Genomic DNA, 26,341 nt, shown 5'->3' on the forward strand with positions numbered 1-26,341 from the left:
AATGCTTTGTTGTTAAGTTGCAATGTGCTGAACCCAAAGGGCCTAGATCTCAAAAATAGACTGACCCTTGCAAGTAAAAGGTAGCTTAACCTAGAACGAAACACTTCTCCAGACAACACAGGCTAAATTCCAGACTGTCAATGGGGAAAATAAAACCAGAGTTTGAAAGCGTCTGCATCCGGCCCACAAAATACAACACAAAGTCAGCTTAATTTATTGGTTTGCCTTTTTCCTGCCGTTACCTAGCAGCACCACCAAGCAACTCATTGTAGTAGATTTTACTATCGCTATTGTCTGTCTTCTTTAACATGAGGCCCCCAGCCACTGGGCTGTCCAGGGTAGTGTTGTGGGCTAGCCAGAGAGGGATGTTAATGTTCTATCTGTGCTGAATGTGCTACTGTCTGGACGTTTCACTGTATATAACCTGTGGATAGCTAGTGGGTAGAAGTGGTATAGAAGACAGAGAAAGAGGCATAGCTAAAGAGTCTAGAGTATATGGAAAATATTTTATCGGAGATCATGGTTCAAGAGATTTCCATGAAGGAATAGGCTATCACTTTCGTTTTCACTTCTTTGTGTGGGGTTTTGCTGTGTTTTTTTTACTTTGTTTTTTCATGGATTTTTACTGTTAATAACAAAGCTGCAGTATATATTGAATATATTGTATTTTTTTCTTATATTTCTTCAATGGAGTTTGCAAGTGTCCTTAATTCTGCTGCCTTGGCTGACATGTGAAAGTGATTGTCATTCTGTGAACCTTTTGAACAATGGCTGACTCAAAGTCTAGAAGGAGCAAAAGGGAGCCTCAATCCTCTCTCATATCTAACAGCGAGATTGTTGCATTCAAAGTATGTGTGAAGGACCCTGTTGTATCCAGTCATTATCATTTGAATTACTTTAATTGTTTCTGGGCTGAAATATTCATCAGAATTTGGTTCCGCCTCTTGTCGAAGCAATCCGTCCAGTTTGAGTCTGTATTGGGGTTGACTTGATGATACCTCTCTCTGTCTCTTTGTTTGCAGCAAAAGCTGAAAGAGGAGCGTGAGGCTAAGAGAGCTCAGCTGGATGGCAGACATGACTATGTCCTCAGCATCGTGGCTTCCTGCCTGGGCCTGGAGAAGGCTGACGTGGAGGATGCCATTCTGGAGGGAACTCAGGTAGGCATAACACTTCATCACCGCTCCACCTCCATCAATCCCCTGTAGTGTGGTCCCTTGTGACAGACTGTTGAGTAGCTGGCCACTGCTTGCGGATGCAACATTTGTTTCTACCTTTCAAGATTACCTGGATTGTAATATCTTGTGCAAAAGCGATTGAATCAAGTAAAAGTAAATGAATTGTGGAAACGGTGATTGTGATGAACCTGTCTCCCATAGATTGAGCGCATGGAGCAGTTCTTTGTGGCTGAGGGACTTCCTCATATCATGTTCTACTATCAGGATGTGGAGCCAGCTGAAGCAGGTGAGATGATTGGCCATGTAGGGAAATAATAGGGGAATATAATAATAGCAGAGTAATAACACAGTTAATAGCAGAGTTACAGCTGAAAGAGGTTGAATCTTGCTAACAGTAATGTATCTTAACCTTCTTCCTGTCGTAAAGATGATATAGTGGGTATTGCGTAACTGCTTTGTTTATCTCCCTAGCAGCAGCATCAGCAGCAGCAGCTGTCTTGGCCCCCAACCGGAGTAAGAAGGCCAAGGTGTTTGTCACTGAGGGCAAAGATGTGGCTCTGACTGGTGTCTGTGTGTTCTTCACAAGAGCCAACCCCTCAAAGGCTATCACCTCTGAGAATGTGCACAGGGTGAGTCTCCACCTTACTATCTTAGCAACACAAGGCTCTCCAACCCTGTTCCTGGAGAGTTACCGTCCTTTAGGTTTTCACTCCAACCCTAATCTAGCACACCTGATTCTAATAATTAGCTGGTTGATGAGCTGAATTAGGTTAGTTACAACTGGGGTTGGATTGAAAACCTACCGGAGTTTAGCTCTCCAGAAACTGGGTTGGAGAACCCTGATCCAACACATAGTCGGCATTATACGTTTTATCAATATTTATATGTCTTAAGGGCTTAAACAATGTTCGTATAACAATGCTCTTATCATTCATAACAATATTTAACCTTGCATTCAGGCAAACAATATTAGTAACAGTCTGACACGTCAGCCCAATCTTTGCTTCTAAAATGGTGTCATCGCCTGGCCTACTGTGTGGCCATGTCTATCTAAAGTTCTCTGGCCCTGGTAGGAGGTGAATTTCAACATGTTGGACACCACAGAGGTAGGCCTGCTTAAAAGTGTGGAGCAGCTGCTGTCTGAGATCTTCATACCCAGCCTGAAGAAGATGAACCATGGCTGGGGAGAGCTGGCCAGTCCACAGGCCCAGTCAGTTAAACAGGACTTCATCAGCTCACTGGACAGCTTTGTGTCTGTGCTGGCTGGGGCGCAGGAGAGCCTGCAGGAGAAGGTAGGTGACGTGCATGCTCAACAGACCTGGCTTCAAATACTATTTCAAATATCTCAATTACTTTCACATGCATTTCAAAATAATTATTCAGATGTGTTTTATTTGAAAAGACAAGTAGTTGAATATTGGAATATATTTGGAAAACTCAAATACACTCCCATGTATTTAACCCAGGTATTTGAAAATAGTATTTGAAATAAGTATTTTCAAATACTTTCAAAAAGTATGCTATTTATAGAAAATAATTTGAAAATACTTTAAATAATTTCAATATATGTCGTTTATTCAGGCGACATTATTTGAAAATACTCAAATACGCAGAAAATAAGTATTTAAATAACAAATAATTAAATACACACACACACACACATGCTTATCAAAACAAACAAATGTAATTTTGCAATTACGAATATATGGATATACAATTGATATCATTAATCATTTCATTTAGGTGAATCTAAAAGTGTGTGACGAATTTGACCTGAAGACACTGAAAGGCCCGTCTGACTACATTGCTGTGGCTAACAGCACAGAGGCAACAGAGAAGATAGAGGCCTGTATGAAAGTGTGGATCAAACAGATTGAACAGGTAAAATAGATTGAACCTCAATAGCATCATGCACACCTTTCTCCTCCATGGACCTGTTTAATTGTGGGTGGAGGTGTGTGTTCAATATAGTCAATACAATACAACTTTATTTATCCTTTCAGGGGAAATTACATCAAGATCCACCACATCTAATACAGTTTACAGATATCACATTCCCCAATCAGCAGTGATTGTGTTGCATCCAGGTGCTGGCTGAGAGTGACCAGCTGAGGAAGGAGGCAGATGACCTGGGGCCGCGGGCCGAGCTGGACCACTGGAAGAAACGCATGTCCCGCTTCAACTACCTCCTGGACCAGCTCAAGAGCCCCGATGTCAAGGCTGTCCTGGGCGTTCTCATGATGGCCAAGTCAAAACTCATCAAGGTGAGCAAGCTGTTACACCATGTCCTCCGTAACACAGGAGTAGATGTTAAAGGCCTGCTAATAAAATGTTAAAATCTCAATTTCGATTTTTGCTATTTGAAACTCGTTCGTGAGAGTCAGTCACATAATTTTTTTAAATAAAGCACTCCTCTATGCTTAGTGTACATGGCTCTCATATCTGAATTCAGTTGGTGTTTTCTGTATTACTGTAGCAGAATAGGTACAGTGTATGTTTGATGACTGTATCTGTCCCACCAGTCCTGGCGAGAGCTGGACACCAGGATCACTGACTCAGCCAACGAGGCCAAGGACAATGTGAAGTACCTCTACACTCTGGAGAAGTTCTGTGACCCGCTCTACAACAGTGACCCTGTGAGAAACTAATATTGTATACAGTTTTCAATATCTTCCTCTTAGATTTACTAACTAGACTTACATAGTTTTCCAGTTTCCCGGACACAGATAATGCCTAATCCTGGCCTAAGAAGCACTCTCAATGAAAAACCTTTTAGTCCAGGACTAGGCTTAATCTGCGAAACCGGTCTACTATGTACAGTTGAAGTCGGAAGTGTACATACACTTAGGTTGGAGATATTAAAACTCGTTTTTCAACCAGTCCACAAATTTCTTGTTAACAAACTATAGTTTTGGCAGGTCGGTTAGGACATCTACTTTGTGCATGAGACAAGTAATTTTTCCAACAATTGTTTACAGACAGATTATTTCACTTATAATTCACTGTATCACAATTCCAGTGGGTCAGACGTTTACATACACTAAGTTGACTGTGCCTTTAAACAGCTTGGAAAATTCCATAAAATGATGGCATGGCTTTAGAAGCTTCTGATAGGCTAATTGACATCATTTGAGTCAATTGGAGGTGTACCTGTGGATGTATTTCAAGGCCTACCTTCAAACTCAGTGCCTCTTTGCTTGACATCATGGGAAAATCAAAAGAAATCAGCCAAGTCAGCCAAGTCTGGTTCATCCTTGGGAGCAATTTCCAAATACCTGAAGGTACTTCGTTCATCTGTACACACAAATGTACGCAAGTATAAACACCATGGGACCACGCAGCCGTCATACCACTCAGGAAGGAGACGCGTTCTGTCTCCTAGAGATGAACGTACGTTGGTGCAAAAAGAGCAAATCAATCCCAGAACAACAGCAAAGGACCTTGTGAAGATGCTGGAGGAAACAGGTACAAAAGTATCTATATCCACAGTAAAACGAGTCCTATATCGACATAACCTGAAAGGCCGCTCAGCAAGGAAGAAGCCACTGCTCCAAAACCGCCATAAAAAAGCCAGACTACGGTTTGCAACTGTACATGGGGACAAAGATCGTACCTTTTGGAGAAATGTCCTCTGGTCTGATGAAACAAAAATAGAACTGTTTGGCCATAATGACCATCGTTATGTTTGGAGGAAAAAGGGGGAGGCTTGCAAGCCGAAGGACACCATCCCAACCGTGAAGCACGGGGGTGACAGCATCATGTTGTGGGCGTGCTTTGCTGCAGGAGGGACTGGTGCACTTCACAAAATAGATGGCATCATGAGGAGGAGAATTTTGTGGATATATTGAAGCAACATCTCAAGACATCAGTCAGGAAGTTAAAGCTTGGTCGCAAATGGGTCTTACAAATGGACAATGACCCCAAGCATTCTTCCAAAGTTGTGGCAAAATGGCTTAAGGACAACAAAGTCAAGGTATTGGAGTGGCCATCACAAAGCCCTGACCTCAACCCTATGTGTGAGCAGAACTGAAAAAGTGTGTGGGAGCAAGGAGGCCTACAAACCTGACTCAGTTACACCAGCTCTGTCAGGAGGAGTGGGCCAAAATTCACCCAACTCATTGTGGGAAGCTTGTGGAAGGCTACCCGACACGTTTGTCGCAAGTTAAACAATTTAAAGGCAATGCTACCAAATACTAATTGAGTGTATGTAAACTTCTGACCTACTGGGAATGTGATGAAAGAAATAAAAGCTGAAATAAATCATTCTCTCTACTATTATTCTGACATTTCACATTCCTTAAATAAAGTGGTGATCCTAACTGACCTAAGACAGGGAATTTTTCCTCTGATTAAATGTCAGGAATTGTGAAAAACTGAGTTTAAATGTATTTGGCTAAGATGTATGTAAACTTCCGACTTCAACTGTATATCGATCTTAATGGATTTGAAAACTCATCATTGTATGATTGTGTTGTATGCTAAATGAACGCAGGTGTCGATGGTAGAGGCCATTCCAGGCCTGATCAACGCCATCCGGATGATCCACAGTATCTCCCGCTACTACAACACCTCAGAAAAGATCACCTCCCTGTTTGTCAAGGTCATTATTGCTATGATACTGTATTTAACCACCAAGAAGAATAGGTGACTGTACATCTCGTAAAAGCTGGCGAATCTATTACATTTCATCATTAGAAGTGTATTGAAATGAATCTTGTAAATTCTTCTTTGATGTTCATGGTGCATTTGGCCTCACCACCTGGTCTCATGATAGCTGAAGTGCTGTCTACTTCCCTCCCAAGCCTGTTAACCAGTCATCCCATCGAGGTTGCTTATTGGAGAGGCACGCAAAATGTATCCTTTTTTCTTCTGTATCTCCATGTCTTAGGTTACCAACCAGATGATTACAGCATGTAAGGCTTACATCACCAACAACGGGTCTGCGTCCATATGGGACCAGCCTCAGGGTGTTGTAGCTGAGAAACTGAAAGCTGCTATCCACCTAAATCAGGTACTGCTTTCATATACCAAGTACTTGTTCAACACACTTTAACCAGATCATTTAAAATACTGTGCTAAATCAAGGCACAAAGAAATGTCAGTTTTGAAAGTACAGGCCCGTAAGAGCTTTAATCTATAAATAATCTATTATCTCTAGTGTAATACCATCACATCCTTTACACACTTCTCACAAATGAACTCGTTCACAGTATAACTTCCTTTCCATGCTCCTCCAATTTCTTTTCATCTGGATCCCATCTATCTCATTATAGGAGTACCAGAAGTGCTTCCACAAGACCAAGAAGAAGCTGGAGCAGAGTCCCTCAGAGAGGCAGTTTGATTTCAGTGAGATGTACATCTTTGGGAAGTTTGAGACGTTCCAACGACGCCTCTATAAGATCCTCAACATGTTCAGCACCATCACTACCTACTCAGCCCTACAGGACTCCAAGATAGAAGGCCTGGAAACTATAGCAACCACGTTTCAGGTACACAGTCTGGAGATTAGAGTACTTTGTAGACGTTACCCTTTTAGACATGCCTTTTTAAATCACATTACATTTTTAGACGTTACCTTTTTACACGTTACCTTTTAGACATTACCTTTTTAGATGTTGCCTTTTTTGATGTTACCCTTTTAGACATGACTTTTTAACACATTACATTTCTAGACGTTACCTTTTTAGACGTTACCTTTTTACATGTTACCTTTTTAGGCGTTACATTTTTACACGTTACCTTTTTACACGTTACCTTTTTAGACGTTACCTTTTTAGATGTTTTTCCTTGCCACTGTAGTATTGTTAGATCTGCTCTTTCTATTGCTTCCGCTGGACAGACTGCAGAAATGCAAAGGAAATGGGAGGTAACTTTTGCCAGAGTTTTTTTTTTGTCCTTGTTTTTGTCCGTCAGTGCATGCCTCATCATCATTACCATCAACTCTACCAAGCATACTAAACTCCTGACTGTAATGTTCAGGAGCCATTTCACAAAGTTAAAAGGCATATTTTTTACTCATCACAAAATGTGTCCTCAATTTATTGGATTGCGTTGAACTTAGCATTAGTTTTAATGAGCAGAAGCTGATCCATTACTTAGTCCTGAAGGCCTTTTGTGAAGGTTGACAGTTTGTTCACAGGAGCCAGGATATACATATTTTATGGTAAGCTGCTCATTGGAGAAATGACTGCTATTTTATACACTGCTGTTCATCTCTGCCATTGTAGATGGAGGATCTTTAAATAGGGATGGTGTCCAGCCAGAAGCTGCATGTCATCATCATTCTACATTGTGTGGCCTACTACTCTGATTAAAATGAAATTAAACCCAACAGTCTCATAACATTCAACGGAAACATTGTTGATGTCACGGCTGTCTGAAGAATGGGACCAAGGCGCAGCGTGTATATCGTTCCACATTTTATTATAACAGTGAAACTATGCAAGACATAAATAGCTAAATAAACAAAACAAACCGTGACGAAGAGGTGTAACATACACTAACTCAAAACAATCTCCCACAAAACCTAGTGGGAAAACCAACAACTTAAATATGATCCCCAATGTGAGACAACGATGACCAGCTGCCTGTAATTGGAGATCATCCCCCCCAAAAAACATAGAAATACAGAAACTAGAACCCCACATAGAAATACAGAAACTAGACAAAACCCCCAACATAGAAAAAATAAACTAGAACCAACATAGAAATAAATAAACTAGACAAAACCCCCTGTCACGCCCTGACCTACTCTACCATAGAAAATAAAAGCTTTCTATGGTCAGAACGTGACAGTTGACAGTCTTTTGGCTTTGGTTGGAATGAATACAGACAGAAGAAACTGTCAAAAGCCTCAAGAGCTTTGGAAAGAATGGAAAAAATAACCTGTCTGCCTTTTATTTTCAGAGCATTGTATTGAGCATGAAGAAAAAGCACTACAGTTTCCTTGATCAGAGAAGAACAGACTTTGATCAGGACTATGATGAGTTTTGTAAAAATACCTCTGACTTGCATGTAAGTTCACATTTAATAACAAACTTACTGGTAAATCATAACAAAACACTTCTGAATAATCTCAAAATTTGCACAATTGTTTGTTGTGTTCATTTCCTTTCAGAATCAGCTGAAGACCTTCATGGATAACACATTCGATAAGATTCAAAACACAGAGAGGGCTTTGAATGTACTGAAGAAATGTGAAAGGTACCATTATTTCAATCCACCTCTATTTCAAACCAGCCTTTAATTAATGTCAGTCCATTTAACAGACATTTCATTCATTCTTCATTTGATATCAAAATCTCCCCTTACATCACCAAGACTGGGCATTCCAGACCTGGGCATCGATGAGAAGTACCAGCAGATCCTTCAGAACTATGGGAGAGACATAGAGATGGTGTCCCGTAACTACACCAAGCAGAAGATGGATCCTCCCATTGGCCGAGACCTGCCCCCGGTAGCCGGTAAGATCCTGTGGGCCCGCCAGCTGTACCGGAGGATCCAGGAACCCATGGATCTGTTTCAGGAACCCCCTGGGGTGCTGGCTACGCCCGAGGCCAAACGCATCATCAGGAACTACAACAGGGTGGCCAGGGTGCTGCTAGAGTTTGAGATGCTCTACCACAGTGGATGGATGAACCAGGTGAGACAGGGCCCCTCCTGGTTATCTTTTTTATTGTCATCTTAAAGGCAAAACTTAATCAGCATTCCTGCTCTGAGACTCTTGATACGGTCTCTGGTGTACTGGCTGTTCCTATACTCCAGTAGCATAGCAGCGTTAACTGTTGCTGTTATTAATGCTTATCTGTACCTGATCTGTAGCCTGGTCCCAGATCTGTGCTGTCGTAGTTGGCAAGACTGATATTACTATTGATTGACTTGTTGATTTCCCACAGACATACTGTAAATTACTCATATCACTCATACGCTCTCTTGCTCTCTCTCTCTGTCTCTCTCTCACTCTCTCGCTTGCTCTCTCCCTCTCTCTGGTCTCTCTCACTCTCTCTCTCTCTCTCTCTCTCTCTCTCTCTCACTCTCACACTCTTGCTGTCTCTCTCCATTTCTCTCTCTCTCTTTCTCTCTGTCTGTCTTTCCCTCTACATCTCTCTCTCTGTCTCTCTCTCTCTCTCTCTCTCTTTGTCTCTCTCTCTCTCTCTTTGTCTCTCTCTCTCTCTCTCTCTCTCTCTCTTTGTCTCTCTCTCACTCTCTCTCTCTCACTCTTTCTCACTCCCCAGATCGAGGAGGTCAGACTGGGCCTCCAGGCCTCTTTACTGGTCAAATGTCCTGATACGGGGGACCTGTTTGTCAACTTTGACCCCCAGATCCTGACTCAAATTAGGGAGACAGACTGCATGACCAGGATGAGGCTGAAGATTCCTCCCTTCGCAGCCATCTTACAGCAGAAACAAGATGCCCTCAAGAAGAACTACAACAAGCTGCAGGTACACTATGTATTCCATGATGCCTTTTGATCAACTGACGCATATTGAGCATGATAATATATCCTGTATCTTTAATAGGCTTCACATACACTCAACGACAGTAATAAAAGGGCTGTCATTTCAATTCATTTTGAATTGAGTAGAAAGTCCTATGGGCTGGTATTTAGTCAGGAGAATCTTAATGCGATGATTAGAAGACATTATAAGGGGGAAGACATTATAACGGCAGGCATTAAGTAAAGTGTTATTACTAATTTCTCTATTTCTGACGCCCATCCACAGCTGGTTCTGACGGAGAACGCCAGGGTCCGGGCTAAGATCCAGAGTGCCTTTGGGCAACTGGTGATGCCTCATGTTGCTAAGGTAGACGAAGCCATTCTGCCAGGCCTGACCTCCCTGAACTGGACCTCACTGAACATCGAGAAATACCTCAGCCACATCAACAGTGCTCTCAGTATGTAACCATGTCCAATCTAACCATGTCAGCACTGTACTGTGCTCTGTCATAGCACCATACTATAAAACGTCAGAACAATCTCACCACAATAACCAGAACAGTGAGCACACCGAAACTTTGACGTCATTTGATCGCAGCTAATTGTGCCTGATCAACTCATGTCAAATATCCCATTGGAAAAAGTTATATCTGCTGTCCCAGTGGGAAAAGCTGATTGTAACTGCTGTTTCCTTGTGACCCCTGGTGACACCGTGGTGCTGTGTATGACCTGTAACCTGTGTGTCCAGCGGACCTGGAGCTGCTGATGGACCGAGTGAATGACCTGGTGGAGTTCAGGATAGACGCTGTGCTGCAGGAGATGAGTGGAGCCACACTGTGGGTTCTGCCCCTGGAGGAACCTTTCAGCTGTGAAGAGTTCGTTCAGACCACCAGGGTAAACAAAGATTCCCTCTGTATTACTCATGTGTTATACACATACATGCTTGTTAGGCATAATAATTGCATAATCAATAGCCTGTAATGGTAACACAGTCACCCATCGTCAGTGCTAACAACATTGACCAGACAAAACAGTATATTTAGTTACTAGTTTAGTATAAACACAGTCTTTATGCATATAGGACCAGGGGTAAGCAACCCTGGTCCTGGAGTGCTGCAGGTACTTCATGTATTTGATTTAACCGACCTGGTTGTGGTGCCTAGTTGGAACAAAATCCTGCAGTACCTGCAGCACTCCAGGAACAGGGTTGCCTACCCCTGATATAGGCTAATGTACTTTCTTCTGTTATGTCATGGTAGGAGCTGTGTATAAAGGGAGCTCAGAGTCTCCACGCCAAGAGTTCCCTGGTGGAGGAGGCAACCAACGAGCTCATCAACATGCTGCTGGAGTTTGAACTGAACAAGGAGGGGGAGGAGGAACTGCTAGAGCACAGCAGGACTGATATGGACCTAGTGGAGAGTGAAGGTACTGTAACCGACAGTTTTAACTGCACAACTCAAACGGAGAGTGATAACAGGGTCAGCAAAATACAAGGGAAAGCGAAATGGTTGTTCAGGTGCACAAAGACTGACTGTTAGACTGAAAATGAGAAAGTGTGCGTGCCTGTGTACATGCAGGTGTATTCACGTCTCTTCATGCCTCTTCCCAGGGGAGGAGGAGGGTAAGTCAGAGGGTCGCATCAACCTGCTGTCTCGTAACACCACGGCGGCGAGCACCACGGGCCCCCCGTCTCCCCTGGTGAAGAGGAAGAAGAAGAGAGACCTGCTAGAGGTGATGGAGGAGGAGGCTGAAGAGCTTCTGTCCCACTTCAACCACCGTAACGTGGACGCCCTGCTGAGGCTCACACGCAACACCCTGGAGACCCTCCGCAAACGCCTCCACGCCTCCTCACTACTGCACTTCCTGAGTAAGTTCCATCAATCTAATGTATTTATAAAGCCCCTTTTACATCAGCAGTTGTCACAAAGTGCCACCCTTTGAGCTCCACCCTTTACATGTTGGAGTAAGGTGGGGCCGTCATGAAGCGGAGGGTTTCCCATTCCATGTCTCACTACTTCAATATCGGCCCACCTCCCCACAGCAGAGAGTGATTCCCCCAGCCGTCTGAAGGGCAGTGGTCAGCAGCCTATCTTCAGGACCAGTGTGACCCTGTCCATCCCCAACATCGCCATGGTCCCAGCCCTGGATGAGGTCCAGCAGGCTCTGAACCGGGCTGTGGAGTGTGTGGTCAGTGTCAGCAAAGGAGTCGGCCAGTGGAGCAAGGAGAGGATCTCCAAGGTGGGCTTGCTGTGGCTTAAAGCTCCAATGCAGCAGTTTTTATCTCAATATCAAATCATTTCTGGGTAACAATTAAGTACCTTACTGTGATTGTTTTCAATTAGAAGAAACAAAAATTGCTTCTTAGCAAAGAGCTATTTCTAAAGCAAGAATTTGCTAGGACTGTCTGGGAGTGGTCTGAGTGGGGAGGGGAAAACTGAAAACTAGCTGTTATTGGCAGGCCAAAACTCCATCCCACCAAAACAGGCTGAAATGTCAGGCAGTCTTTTCAAACAGCTCGTAGAATAAAAGGGCATTATTATCATTTTCATATTATTCCAACATCATAGTGTGGAATTATATATAAAACACTTTCAAATCAAATCATGAGATTAAGATTTTAGTTATTCTTAAAACAAAAACCAAAGATGAATTATTCTGTTCATGCCAACACAGAGGAAGATGAGTGAGAGACACATGGCTGCTATGAGACAGGACAGGAATGACAGTGAGTCAGAGGACGGAGAGACCACCTACAGGAGCCTGGCTGACGGCAGTACCTCAGACATCTCCGCCTCTGTGATCCAGGCTATACCCTACCAGGCCAGGAACTACTACAAGAGTGTGTCTGAGAACAAGGAGATCATCAAGCTGGTGTCTGTGCTCAGCACCTCCATCAACTCTACCAAGAAGGTACATACAGGTGGTCACACAAAATAAAAATAAAAAGTCTTGTTTCTCCTGTTTTCCTAACGTTCTGACCTTAGTGTGTCAAATTCTAACTATTTTGTGTTTGATACTGACACCTATCCCCTAAGATGTTGACCTAAATCAAATCAGTTAAATTCAACTTTATTGAAAGTGCATTTAAGACTTGGCTGTTGTGTTGTTGTTAACCAGGAGGTGATGAATGCTCTGGACCGCTTCAGTCGTTACCACCACATCTGGAGGAAGGAGCGAGAGGACACCATCCAGAAGTTCAGCCAGGGCAGCCCTCTGCTGTCTGAGTTTGAGTCTCAGATCCTCTACTACAAAGACCTGGAGCTGGAGATCAATGCTGAGCCTGAGTACATCACTGTGGGAGCTCTGGCCCTCTATACAGGTAGAGTACATCACTGTGGGAGCTCTGGCCCTCTATACAGGTAGAGTACATCACTGTAAGAGCTCTGGCCCTCTATACAGGTAGAGTACATCACTGTGGGAGCTCTGGCCCTCTATACAGGTAGAGTACATCACTGTGGGAGCTCTGGCCCTCTATACAGGTAGAGTACATCACTGTGGGAGCTGTGGCCCTCCATACAGGTAGAGTACATCACTGTAAGAGCTCTGGCCCTCTATACAGGTAGAGTACATCACTGTGGGAGCTCTGGCCTTCTATACAGGTAGAGTACATCACTGTGGGAGCTCTGGCCCACTATACAGGTAGAGTACATCACTGTGGGAGCTGTGGCCTTCCATACAGGTAGAGTACATCACTGTAGAAGCTCTGGCCCTCCATACAGGTAGAGTACATCACTGTGGGAGCTCTGGCCCTCTATACAGATAGAATACATCACTGTGGGAGCTCTGGCCCTCTATACAGGCAGAGTACATCACTGTAAGAGCTCTGGCCCTCCATACAAGTAGAGTACATCACTGTGAGAGCTCTTGCCTTCTACATAGGTAGAATACGTCACTGTAGGAGAACTGGCCCTCTATACAGGTACATAGCCGTGGGAAGTAGGGGTGCTGAGGGTGCTGCAGCACCCCCTGAAAAATTTCTCCCCGTTATGTGACATTTCGTGCTATTTCAAAGCAATTGACTGCTAATCATTAACCTCACAAGACAATCCTGCCAAATATAACTGCACATGTTCTTAGCAGAATTTCACAATACTGTTATTTAATTTTTTCAACACTGCATGAATATCTGACTATTATCAGACTAATATCTGATTTGTTGTTGAACAGCTGACCTGAAGATGGCCCTGACTGCGGAGACTAAGAGCTGGATGGTGGACTACGGCCTGCACTGTAACAGGAAGTACCGGACAGATATGGAGAGCATCTTCACGTTAGTGGATGAGGCGGCAAAGAAACTGAACCGACCAATCAAAGACTTGGACGACATCCGCATCGCCATGGCATCGCTGAAGGAGATCAGAGAGCAGCAGATCTCCATTGACTTCCATGTGGGACCCATAGAGGTAGGGAACACAAATGCACACTTCTTTCAGAGAGACACAATTGTCATATTTGAGTAAAAGTATAGCTACCTTAATAGAAAGTAACTCAAGTAAAAGTGAAAGTAAGCCAGTAAAATACTACCTGGGTAAAAGTCTTAAAGTATTTGGTTTTAAATATACTTAAGTATCAAAAGTAAAATGTATAAATAACAAACATTCCTTATATTAAGCAAAGCAGACAGCATCATTTTCTTGTGGATAGCCAGAGGCACACTCCAACACTCAGACATTATTTACAAAATGTGATTTTGTGTTTAGTGAGTCTGCCAAGCCAGAGGGAGTAGGGATGACCATGTGTTCTCTTGATAAATGCTTGAATTTGACAATTTTCCTGTCCTGCTAAGCATTCAAAATGTATCGAGTACTTTTGGTTGTCAGGGAAAATGTATGGCGTAAAAAGTACAATATTTTCTTTAGGAATGTAGTGAAGTAAAAGTAGTCAAAAATATGAATAATAAAGTAAAGTACAGATACCCAAAAAAACTACTTAAGTAGTACTTTAAAGTGTTTTTACTTAAGTACTTTACACCACTGCAGAGAGATACTGTATGAATAATTCACTGAGACTATTTGCAATGTCCACTTTCATTCAGCAGGAGGCAAATTTAATTCCCACCTAAGTCAAATTTCTACTTAGTCTGGGCATTGGTAACAATGGGTGATAATTCAATTTAGGTGGAAGTTAGGATTTGCCCATAGTTTGATTAAATCCTTGCAGTCTGTATTTGGTTGTGAGAAGACATTGAAGATCTGTGTTGTACTATGTGTCTGTTCAGTGCTGTGCATTCCCCTTTCCCTTTCCTAGGAGTCCTATGCCATGCTCCATAAGTACGGCCTGGTAGTGGCGAAGGAGGAGGCAGAGAAGGTGGACACGCTGCGCTACACCTGGGAGAAGCTGCTGGCCCGCAGCACAGAGGTCCAGAATGAGCTGGTGTCCCTGCAGCCCAACTTCAGAGGAGAGCTCATAGACAACGTGCAGACATTTGTGGAGGACTGTGGACACTTCTATCAGGACTATGACAAGGTTCAGACAAGTCTCACAGCTCGTTCTAGCTCTTACTCACAGCTACACCTAACACCAAGCATGTCTAGGTCTTACACACAGCTACATCTAACATCAAGGCTGTCTACGTCTTACTCACAGCTACACCTAACACCAAAGCTGTCTAGGTCTTACTCACAGCTACACCTAACACCAAGACTGTCTAGGTCTTACTCACAGCTACACCTAACACCAAGGCTGTCTAGGTCTTACTCACAGCTACACCTAACACCAAGACTGTCTAGGTCTTACTCACAGCTACACCTAACACCAAGGCTGTCTAGGTCTTACTCACAGCTACACCTAACACCAAGGCTGTCTAGGTCTTACTCACAGCTACACCTAACACCAAGGCTGTCTAGGTCTTACTCACAGCTACACCTAACACCAAGGCTGTCTAGGTCTTACTCACAGCTACACCTAACACCAAGACTGTCTAGGTCTTACTCACAGCTACACCTAACACCGAGGCTGTCTAGGTCTTACTCACAGCTACACCTAACACCAAGACTGTCTAGGTCTTACTCACAGCTACACCTAACACCGAGGCTGTCTAGGTCTTACTCACAGCTACACCTAACACCGAGGCTGTCTAGGTCTTACTCACAGCTACACCTAACACCAAGGCTGTCTAGGTCTTACTCACAGCTACACCTAACACCAAGGCTGTCTAGGTCTTACTCACAGCTACACCTAACACCAAGGCTGTATAGGTCTTACTCACAGCTACACCTAACACCAAGGCTGTCTAGGTCTTACTCACAGCTACACCTAACACCAAGGCTGTCTAGGTCTTACTCACAGCTACACCTAACACCAAGGCTGTCTAGGTCTTACTCACAGCTACACCTAACACCAAGGCTGTCTAGGTCTTACTCACAGCTACACCCTAACACCAAAGCTGTCTAGGTCTTACTCACAGCTACACCTAACACCAAGACTGTCTAGGTCTTACTCACAGCTACACCTAACACCAAGGCTGTCTAGGTCTTACTCACAGCTACACCTAACACCAAGACTGTCTAGGTCTTACTCACAGCTACACCTAACACCAAGGCTGTCTAGGTCTTACTCACAGCTACACCTAACACCGAGGCTGTCTAGGTCTTACTCACAGCTACACCTAACACCAAGGCTGTCTAGGTCTTACTCACAGCTACACCTAACACCAAGGCTGTCTAGGTCTTACTCACAGCTACACCTAACACCAAGACTGTCTAGGTCTTACTCACAGCTACACCTAACACCAAGGCTGTCTAGGTCTTACTCACAGCTACACCTAACACCAAGACTGTCTAGGTCTTACTCACAGCTACACCTAACACCGAGGCTGTCTAGGTCTTACTCACAGCTACACCTAACACCGAGGCTGTCTAGGTCTTACTCACAGCTACACCTAACACCAAGGCTGTCTAGGTCTTACTCACAGCTACACCTAACACCAAGGCTGTCTAGGTCTTACTCACAGCTACACCTAACACCAAGACTGTCTAGGTCTTACTCACAGCTACACCTAACACCAAGGCTGTCTAGGTCTTACTCACAGCTACACCTAACACCAAGACTGTCTAGGTCTTACTCACAGCTACACCTAACACCAAGGCTGTCTGGATCTTACTCACAGCTACACCTAACACCAAGGCTGTCTAGGTCCTACTCACAGCTACACCTAACACCAAGGCTGTCTAGGTCTCACAGCTACACCTAACACCAAGGCTGTCTAGGTCTTACTCACAGCTACACCTAACACCAAGGCTGTCTAGGTCTTAGACATTTCTATTACAGTTAACTTGGCACGCTCTAAATAAGACTGCTAGCTAATTGCTGATGCAGGCTGTGTTTCATTCCCAGGACGGTCCCATGGTTGTTGGACTGGCTCCCCAAGACGCTAGTGACAGACTCATCATGTTCCAGGTGAGTACAGTGTGTATCTTCAAGAGAGGAATCTACAGTATATACTACTCTGCAGCACTTCATTTAAGTTGATACATTCACAGAGGTTTTCATTCACATGTTCTATGTCTTATTTTTTTTAAATGTATTACTTATTTCTACTATATTTAACATAGACAACAACATGCATGATTGTTTTATTGTGTGTAGTATGGTTTTGGAAATGACATATGTAACCATTCATGCACTTGACTGTACTCATTTCATTTGGTCAGAATCGCTATGACAACCTGTTCCGTAAGTACATCACCTACACTGGTGGAGAGGAGCTGTTTGGCCTGCCTGTGACCCAACACCCTCAGCTGCTGGAGATCAGGAGACAGCTCACCCTCCTCCAGAAGCTCTATGGACTCTACAACAGTGTCATCGACACCGTCAACGGCTACTATGACATCCTCTGGGCCGACATCCACATAGACAGGATCAATAACGAACTTCTTGACTTACAGACGCGGTAAGGAAACCAAACTACAACCCAGACCATGAGAGACATTTACACAGAAATCATTGATGAACAATCTCATTGAGGATTTACATTTCCAAAAGGAAGTTACTAGATGTTCGTGTTTTTTCACCCCCCATTTCCAGTTGTCGCAAGCTTCCCCGTGCCCTGAAAGAGTGGAAGGCATTCCTTGACCTGAAGAAAAGTATAGATGATTTCAACGAGTGTTGCCCCCTACTGGAACTGATGACCAACAAGGCCATGATGACGCGTCACTGGAAGAGAATCGCCGAGGTGACAGGACACAGCTTCGAAGTGGAGACGGACACTTTCAAGCTGCGCAACATCATGGAAGCTCCGCTCCTCAGATGCAAAGAGGAAATTGAGGTGATTATGGATTTTTGTTGTTGCTGTTGTTGGTGCTGAAACCAGGGAAGGAACCAGGTAATTGATTCTCTATAGCCGTACAACTACCGGTACTGCACTCACCATAACTATTCTGTACTGTAAATAGAGGCCAGAAAAAAAGGTTGTTTGACCTCAATGGGACAAGTTTGTAAAACAAAGGTAAAATAAAGATAAATGTGGTTTGAACTCCCGCTGGGCAGGATATTTGCATCGGTGCAGTGAAGGAGAGGGACATTGAGCAGAAGCTGAAGCAGGTGATTGCTGAGTGGGACAACAAGACATTCACCTTCGCCAACTTCAAGACGCGAGGGGAGCTGCTGCAGAGGGGCGACAGCACCGCTGAGATCGTTACTAACATGGAGGACAGCCTCATGGTGCTGGGATCGCTCATGAGCAACAGGTTAGACTAGAAACCTACTGGAGGCACAAATGACTTAGCCTGGAAATCTAGACTGATTTCTGCTTCATGCTTGTTAACAATAGTGAAATGTAGCCTAATTCAGTCTTGATTTTGAGGCAACAAATGACTTGGGGTTCAGAGTGATATATGATTTCTTCTCAATTGTTTATCATATTTCAGCACAGGAGGTTGGTGGGACCTTAATTGGGGAGAACGGGCTCGTGGTAATGACTGGAGCGGAATCAGTGGAATGGTATCAAACACATGGTTTACAGGTGTTTGATGCCATTCCATTTGCTCCGTTCCGGCAATTATTATGAGCCCCCTCAGCAGCCTTCACTGTATTTCAGCATCCAGTTGACTTGTCATCTAGAGTTCAACAGTTGTGGTGTTTGTGTTTAGACAGTTGTGTTTAGACTGGGGGTGCTATGCATAAATCCCTGTAAGGTTTCAGCTGCATTGTACAGAATTTTAGTGTTGTTTGTGTACTGTAGTAGTCAATGCTTGACTCAGATGATGACTTGGTGTTCCACAGGTACAACACGCCATTCAAGGCCCAGATCCAGAAATGGGTTCAGAACCTTTCCAATACCACTGACATCATAGAGAACTGGATGACTGTCCAGAACCTGTGGATCTACCTCGAGGCTGTGTTCGTGGGAGGGGACATAGCCAAACAGCTACCCAAGGTAAGAACCAATACATTGACTTTTCATCTGAAAACACATCTTTAACCTTATGCTATTAGCGATGGGGTTCCACAATTTCTTGAACTTTTACAGTGCCCTGGTTTTTCAGAAATCCCTTTTTTGGGGGGAAAACCCAGGAACTTTTTGCAAACTTAGGAATGACAATCTAGTCTGAATCATCTGAATGACAGGAGGCGAAACGTTTCTCCAACATCGACAAGTCCTGGGTGAAGATCATGACGCGGGCCCATGAGATGCCCAACGTGGTGCAGTCATGTGTGGGGGACGAGACCATGGGACAGCTGTTGCCTCACTTACTGGAACAACTGGAGATCTGTCAGAAGTCTCTCACTGGGTAAGTCTGTCTGGAGGTCTGCCAGAAGTCTCTTACTGGGTAAGTCTGTCTGGAGGTCTGCCAGAAGTCTCTGGGTAAATCTGTCTGGACGTCTGTCAAAAGTCTCTGGGTAATCTGTCTGGAGTCTTCAATTCTTATTTCTTCAGATGTCTCTTTTCTGGAGGTCTGTCAGATGTCTCTGGTAATCTGTCTGGAGGTCTGTCAGAAGTCTCTGATAAGTCTGTCTGAGTCTGTCAAAAGTCTCTGGGCAAATCTGCCTGGAGGTCTGTCAGAAGTCTCTGGGTAAGTCTGTCTGGAGGTCTGTCAGATGTCTCTGGGTAAGTCTGTCTGGAGGTCTGTCAGAAGTCTCTGGGTAAGTCTGTCTGGAGGTCTGTCAGAAGTCTCTGGGTAAGTCTGTCTGGAGGTCTGTCAGAAGTCTCTGGGTAAGTCTGTCTGGAGGTCTGTCAGAAGTCTCTTGGTAAGTCTGTCTGGAGGTCTGTCAGAAGTCTCTGGGTAAGTCTGTCTGGAGGTCTGTCAGAAGTCTCTGAGTAAGTCTGTCTGGAGGTCTGTCAGAAGTCTCTGAGTAAGTCTGTCTGGAGGTCTGTCAGAAGTCTCTGGGTAAGTCTGTCTGGAGGTCTGTCAGAAGTCTCTGAGTAAGTCTGTCTGGAGGTCTGTCAGAAGTCTCTTGGTAAGTCTGTCTGGAGGTCTGTCAGAAGTCTCTTGGTAAGTCTGTCTGGAGGTCTGTCAGAAGTCTCTCACTGGGTAGGCCTATACTTATACTTTGAATTTGTTTTAAATAGTTGCATTGAAAGTATTCATGTACCAGTATGACACCTTCCAAGTTTGCCTACGTTGTACATTGGTAACTTCATGATGTGTATTACACTAGTAATATTTTCAAACCTTTTTTGGGGGGTTAGCTAATATTGCGGATAGATTGTAGCTTCTGGCTATCCAGTTTTCAACCCTTGGTTGTGTGTGTGATTGTGTGACTGACAGGTACTTGGAGAAGAAGCGTCTGCTGTTCCCTCGGTTCTTTTTTGTGTCTGACCCGGCACTGCTGGAGATACTGGGCCAAGCCTCGGACTCCCACACCATCCAGGCCCACCTGCTCAATGTCTTTGACAACATTAAATGTGTCCGCTTCCATGACAAAGTACAGTAACGCACAGACAGATATATCATTTTTTTCTACAACTATCCCCGTCAGGCCTCCTGATCAATTTACTTATTTGACTATTAGTAGTGTCTGTCCTTCTGCAATAGTAACTAACCCAGATTCAGCAACATCAATAGTATCTGCTCTTCTGTCTCCACAGATGTACGACCGGATCCTGGCCATCTCGTCCAGGGAGGGGGAGACGGTAGAGCTGGATCGGCCGGTGACGGCTGAGGGGAACGTGGAGGTCTGGCTCAATGCCCTGCTGAAGGAATCCCAGAGGTCTCTTCACCTGGTCATCAGACAGGCTGTCCTGGCCATCCAGGACTCAGGCTTCCAGCTCATTGAGTTCCTGGACACTTTCCCTGCTCAGGTGGGGAGACATGGGATACATCCTAAATGTCACCATATTACATAGTCCACTACTTTTGACCCAGGCCCTGTTCAAAGTAGTGCACTATATAGGCTGCAATTTGTGACACGGTCCTGGTCTTGGGATCATCATTCATTCTCTTTTATAATGTGATAGATTACCTTAACCTTGACCTTGGAGCAATGGCCTTGTAGTTAGACTTTCCCACGCCTATGTTTCATTACTCAGTACCTGATCAGGGATTCCTGCTTTTCTGACATTATCCTCCATTAATGTATAACTGAAACTGATCTACACACTAGCCAAATTCCATACATTCCTGATTTATACATTGTCCTGATTACAGCCCTGATTGATAGGAAGACATGGAAGCAGGGAAAGATGACTTTACGTTCTCTCATTGATGTCCTATCATGATGTCCTCTCTTCCTGACTCCATCAACCAGGTTGGTCTGCTGGGAGTCCAGATGATCTGGACCAGAGACTCAGAGGAGGCCCTGACCAACGCCCGCTACGACCGTAAGATCATGCCCAAGACCAACCAGTTCTTCCTGGAGCTTCTCAACACCCTGATAGACATGACCACTAAAGACCTGGCCTCAATGGAGCGGGCCAAGTATGAGACACTCATAACCATCCATGTACACCAGAGGGACATCTTTGATGACCTGGTGAGTGGACTGGAATCACAAACTGACTCAGTGGCTAAAATAGTACTTCAACCCCAAAGGTCCCTTTCAGTGTATAAACTGAAGGTAATAATTGCTGTTGTGTAACATATTTTTAAGACTTTTGGCAAACTGTTCCACCAAATATTTTCTGATTAGGGCATGGTAGAGTCTGAGAATATCAATTTGAGTTTCCCCTGGTATTCAAATCACATTTGACAATTGGGGTTTTAGGAATTTCATAGGCTTTAGCAATGCTTTGTTTCCAGAATGGTTTCCCCCTGCTCTCCCCTCAGTGTCGGCTGCATATCAAAAGCCCTACAGACTTTGAGTGGCTGAAGCAGTGTCGTTTCTACTTCAATGAGGATTCTGACAAGATGATCATCAACATCACTGACGTTGGCTTCATCTATCAGAATGAGTTCCTGGGCTGCACTGACAGACTGGTCATCACCCCTCTGACTGACAGGTAGGGACTAACTAGTCATCACCGCTCTGACTGACAGGTAGGGACTAACTAGTCTTCACATCTCTTACTGACAGGTAGGGACTAACTAGTGTTCACATCTCTTACTGACAGGTAGGGACTAACTGCCAGTACCATGGCCCAGCCTAACTTTTTAGTGCCCACAAGTGTATGGTGTATCACATTGAATATCTTTGGGTGATTATCCTGGATGTACCTTTTTCTTGGTGTGTGTTTGTCCCAGGTGCTACATCACACTGGCCCAGGCTCTGGGGATGAGTATGGGAGGAGCTCCGGCCGGCCCTGCAGGGACAGGGAAGACTGAGACCACTAAAGACATGGGCCGCTGCCTGGGGAAGTACGTGGTGGTCTTCAACTGCTCCGACCAGATGGACTTCAGAGGACTGGGGAGGATCTTTAAAGGTAGGAGCTTCTATTCATATTGCCTGGTCCCAAATACATTTGTGCTCTCTTGCCAACTCCTGTGCCATTTGCATGGCAATGACCATAGGAGTTGGATATCCAGTACAAACAAAACGTATATGATTTGGGGCGATTATAGGCTATATAAGATGTCACTCATATTACTGTGAAGAGAATGATGATCTCAACCTGAACCTAATGAACAGTGTAATGTTGTGTGTCTTTGTGTTGATTTGCAGGTCAGGCTCTTGGGGTTGTTTTGAATGAGGAGTTTAATGTGAAGAGTGATGTGTAATGTTGTGTTGATTGACAGGCCTAGCCCAGTCGGGCTCTTGGGGCTGTTTCGATGAGTTCAACCGTATCGACCTATCAGTTCTCTCCGTGGCGGCCCAGCAGATCGCCATCGTGCTTACCTGCAAGAAGGACCGCCGCAAGAACTTCATCTTCACTGACGGAGACAACGTGGAAATGAATCCCGAATTCGGCATCTTCCTTACTATGGTTATTATTAGCAGTCTATAAACTACTCACTGTAGAAACCCCTTCACAAACGCTTTGTCAAGTAGAGCTTCATTTAAAGTACTTCTGAAAGGAATAATGAATTCTTGTCTCAAAGAAGATTAACTGAAACTAGTCCAAATCAGACCAGGTTCATTATTACTTTGAGGATGTTAGTCATAGACTTTGTTTTGCTTTTTATTCTTAACAGACTCACCTGGTTAAATAAAGATTTGATTAATAAATGTTTTTGCCCCAATCAGAACCCGGGCTACGCAGGTCGTCAGGAGCTTCCAGAGAACCTGAAGATCAACTTCCGCTCGGTGGCCATGATGGTCCCAGACCGTCAGATCATCATCCGGGTCAAGCTGGCCAGCTGTGGCTTCATAGACAACATAGAGCTAGCCAGGAAGTTCTTCACCCTCTACAAACTGTGTGAGGAGCAGCTCTCCAAGCAGGTCAGCTATGAAATGAAATGTAACTACTGTAGATATTTCAATGAGAGCTGAACATGCAATGCTATACATTTTAGTACTTCCATATAAGTAAACAATCAAGTCAAGTGAAAGGTTATTTAAAGTGTATCATCAATGTCTCAAATCACTTTAAAGGGAATTAATATACCACCTGTCAGGTGGATGGATTATCTCGGCAAAGGAGAAATGCTCACTAACAGGGATGTAAACACATTTGTGCACAAATTTGAGAGAAATACATTTTTTTTTGGTGTGTGAACAATTTCTGGGATCTTTTATTTCAGCTCAGAAAACATAGAAGCAACAATTTACATGTTGCGTTCATATTTTTGTTCAGTATAAAAACAACTGAACTGTCCATGTATGTGTTGATTATGATCTTTGTGTAGTTCATAGTTTGATTTCCATACAGTCCATGTTGGGTTCACTCTGTTTTTAAGGTGCATTATGACTTTGGACTGCGAAACATTTTGTCAGTTCTGCGGACACTGGGGGCGGTGAAACGAGCGAACCCCAACGACACAGAATCTACCATCGTCATGAGGGTTCTCAGAGATATGAACCTGTCCAAGCTGGTGAGTGCAGTCACTCAGATATACAGGACATTCTCCTTGAAATCAACTGCTATTCTCCTCGAAATCAACTGCCATTTTAGAAAAGCCTTTTTTTTTAAGCAGCATTAAGTGTTACAGATTGTTAATTTTTCATATACTATTCTGTAATACATGAATAATGATTTCATCTTCAGTGAGGTGCAACATAACAGAAGTGGTATCATGGTTAACTTCACTGACATAATTCTATATGTGTTGACAGATAGATGAAGATGAGCCGTTGTTCCTCAGCCTGATAGAGGACCTCTTCCCTGGGATCCAGCTGGATAAAGCAGGCTACTCAGAGCTGGAGACAGCTATCAACAAACAGGTGAGAGGACATTTTATATAACATAATCCCTTTACGTTAAGTTTGAAAATTCTCCATGTCACTCTGAAGTCTATCAACTATAAAAATAATTTACCCAATAAATTACTGGGAGTTTATATATGGAGTGTGCGACTCTCTTTATTTTTATAGTTTACAGTTTATTTGCCATTAGTCAGCACCTCCACACAAAATAATCTTTCTGGGTGTGCGCCAGCTCATGTTTTGTACTCTACGTGTAGTTTCTCATAACCCTCCTCCTTACACTGGTTCTCTCCCGTCCTCACCACCCATCTCTTCTCTGTTCCTCTACAGTACATTTTACATTTTAGTAATTTAGCAGACGCTCTTATCCAGGGCGACTTACATGAGCAATTAGAGTTACGTAATTAGGGTTAAGGACACATCGACATATTTTTTTACCTAGTCATCTCAGGGATTCGAACCACCGAACTTTTGGTTACTGGCCCAACGCTCTTACGTGCAAGGCTACATGCCACACCCACAGTATAATACCGAGTTTAAGGGATGAATCTGTCTTGGTATTAGCCTTAATACCATAGTAGCATAAAACCTTTTTTCGATCTAAATGTGAGGTAAGGATTTATTTGTATTAACATGAAGAGTTCACCTCACTGTCTTCCATTGTACTCCATACTGTAGGTGGAGGAGTCTGGTCTCATAACATGAATAGTTCACCTCACTGTCTTCCATTGTACTCCATACTGTAGGTGGAGGAGTCTGGTCTCATAACATGAAGAGTTCACCTCACTGTCTTCCATTGTACTCCATACTGTAGGTGGAGGAGTCTGGTCTCATAACATGAATAGTTCACCTCACTGTCTTCCATTGTACTCCATACTGTAGGTGGAGGAGTCTGGTCTCATAACATGAAGAGTTCACCTCACTGTCTTCCATTGTTCTCCATACTGTAGGTGGAGGAGTCTGGTCTCATAACATGAAGAGTTCACCTCACTCTCTTCCATTGTTCTCCATACTGTAGGTGGCAGAGGCAGGTCTGATCAGCCACCCTCCATGGAAGCTGAAGGTGATTCAGCTGTTTGAGACCCAGAGGGTCCGCCATGGTATGATGGCCCTGGGGCCCAGCGGAGCAGGAAAAACCACCTGCATTCACACCCTGATGAGAGCCATGACAGGTGAGAAACATCCCCATCAAAACACTGGACTTATTTGACCTTATTTGCTTCCCCATGGCAGTCATACTGTCAGGCGGTGGGTGTAGCTGGTGCATGAAGTCAGGCGCAGGAGAGCAGAGATAAGTGAACAACTCACTTTAATAAAGGCACAAAGTAACAAACCCAATGTGCGAACAAAAATAACGGTTGCCACTAAACACGGGTGAAACAGCACCTGGGAATAAACCAGCCGGAAACGTACCGACCTAACAATAAACAATCACGCACAAAGACATGGGGGAAACAGAGGTGAAACCAGGTGTGTGGGAAAACAAGACAACACAAATGGAAAATGAAAAAAGGATCAGCGATGGCTAGAAGACCGTCGACATCGACCGCCGAACACCGCCGTGACACAAGTCGTGACACATACTTAACTAAAAGCTGTGTTAAGTGAATGTGTGTGTGTGTGTGTGTGTTTGCACCCACAGACTGCAGCCAGCCACACAGAGAGATGCGTATGAACCCCAAAGCGATCACCGCCCCTCAGATGTTTGGCCGTCTAGATGTATCTACCAATGACTGGACCGACGGCATCTTCTCTACCCTGTGGAGGAAGACCCTGAGAGCCAAGAAAGGTGAGACGGACACCTCTTATTTCATATTTTTATATATTGTGTGTTTTTGTTCTGCCTTGTTATTGTGAGTATTACATTGTTATTGATTATTGCATTGTTGGGTTTTGAGTTTGCGAGAAAGGCTTTTCACTGTACTTGTGCACGGGACATTAAAACTTGAAACTTGAAAGAAATACCCTGGACTTATACGGTCCTTGCTTTACACATTTTTTTATTTATTTAACTAGGCAAGTCAGTTAAGAACAAATACTTATTTACAAT

At 43.9% G+C, this 26,341-nt stretch overlaps 1 protein-coding gene across 3 annotated transcripts in view; it reads left to right on the forward strand.

Moving 5' to 3' along the window:
* Positions 1 to 354: 354 nt before the first annotated feature.
* LOC106605399 (dynein axonemal heavy chain 5) overlaps positions 355 to 26,341 on the forward strand; it is a 57,223-nt gene continuing 31,236 nt past the window's right edge. For all 3 annotated transcript variants that reach the window (XM_045718544.1, XM_045718545.1, XM_045718546.1), the window contains exons 1-41: positions 355 to 848; positions 1,023 to 1,157; positions 1,377 to 1,461; positions 1,647 to 1,804; positions 2,249 to 2,467; positions 2,919 to 3,056; positions 3,263 to 3,439; positions 3,698 to 3,811; positions 5,668 to 5,775; positions 6,064 to 6,186; positions 6,449 to 6,664; positions 8,082 to 8,189; positions 8,293 to 8,378; positions 8,496 to 8,817; positions 9,410 to 9,616; positions 9,899 to 10,070; positions 10,361 to 10,506; positions 10,872 to 11,037; positions 11,222 to 11,479; positions 11,654 to 11,850; positions 12,286 to 12,522; positions 12,730 to 12,931; positions 13,780 to 14,015; positions 14,860 to 15,078; positions 16,948 to 17,010; positions 17,265 to 17,503; positions 17,638 to 17,878; positions 18,100 to 18,299; positions 18,835 to 18,988; positions 19,180 to 19,343; positions 20,322 to 20,478; positions 20,642 to 20,854; positions 21,301 to 21,525; positions 21,819 to 21,991; positions 22,233 to 22,411; positions 22,725 to 22,912; positions 23,173 to 23,367; positions 23,826 to 23,960; positions 24,202 to 24,309; positions 25,310 to 25,463; positions 25,934 to 26,080. In XM_045718544.1, the coding sequence (XP_045574500.1) occupies positions 768 to 848; positions 1,023 to 1,157; positions 1,377 to 1,461; positions 1,647 to 1,804; positions 2,249 to 2,467; positions 2,919 to 3,056; positions 3,263 to 3,439; positions 3,698 to 3,811; positions 5,668 to 5,775; positions 6,064 to 6,186; positions 6,449 to 6,664; positions 8,082 to 8,189; positions 8,293 to 8,378; positions 8,496 to 8,817; positions 9,410 to 9,616; positions 9,899 to 10,070; positions 10,361 to 10,506; positions 10,872 to 11,037; positions 11,222 to 11,479; positions 11,654 to 11,850; positions 12,286 to 12,522; positions 12,730 to 12,931; positions 13,780 to 14,015; positions 14,860 to 15,078; positions 16,948 to 17,010; positions 17,265 to 17,503; positions 17,638 to 17,878; positions 18,100 to 18,299; positions 18,835 to 18,988; positions 19,180 to 19,343; positions 20,322 to 20,478; positions 20,642 to 20,854; positions 21,301 to 21,525; positions 21,819 to 21,991; positions 22,233 to 22,411; positions 22,725 to 22,912; positions 23,173 to 23,367; positions 23,826 to 23,960; positions 24,202 to 24,309; positions 25,310 to 25,463; positions 25,934 to 26,080 (7,045 nt within the window). In that variant the 5' untranslated portion in view covers positions 355 to 767. The remainder of the gene's footprint in view (positions 849 to 1,022; positions 1,158 to 1,376; positions 1,462 to 1,646; positions 1,805 to 2,248; positions 2,468 to 2,918; positions 3,057 to 3,262; positions 3,440 to 3,697; positions 3,812 to 5,667; positions 5,776 to 6,063; positions 6,187 to 6,448; positions 6,665 to 8,081; positions 8,190 to 8,292; positions 8,379 to 8,495; positions 8,818 to 9,409; positions 9,617 to 9,898; positions 10,071 to 10,360; positions 10,507 to 10,871; positions 11,038 to 11,221; positions 11,480 to 11,653; positions 11,851 to 12,285; positions 12,523 to 12,729; positions 12,932 to 13,779; positions 14,016 to 14,859; positions 15,079 to 16,947; positions 17,011 to 17,264; positions 17,504 to 17,637; positions 17,879 to 18,099; positions 18,300 to 18,834; positions 18,989 to 19,179; positions 19,344 to 20,321; positions 20,479 to 20,641; positions 20,855 to 21,300; positions 21,526 to 21,818; positions 21,992 to 22,232; positions 22,412 to 22,724; positions 22,913 to 23,172; positions 23,368 to 23,825; positions 23,961 to 24,201; positions 24,310 to 25,309; positions 25,464 to 25,933; positions 26,081 to 26,341) is intronic.

Source organism: Salmo salar, chromosome ssa05 (assembly GCF_905237065.1).
Source record: "Salmo salar chromosome ssa05, Ssal_v3.1, whole genome shotgun sequence".
NCBI classification, from domain to species: Eukaryota; Metazoa; Chordata; class Actinopteri; order Salmoniformes; family Salmonidae; genus Salmo; species Salmo salar.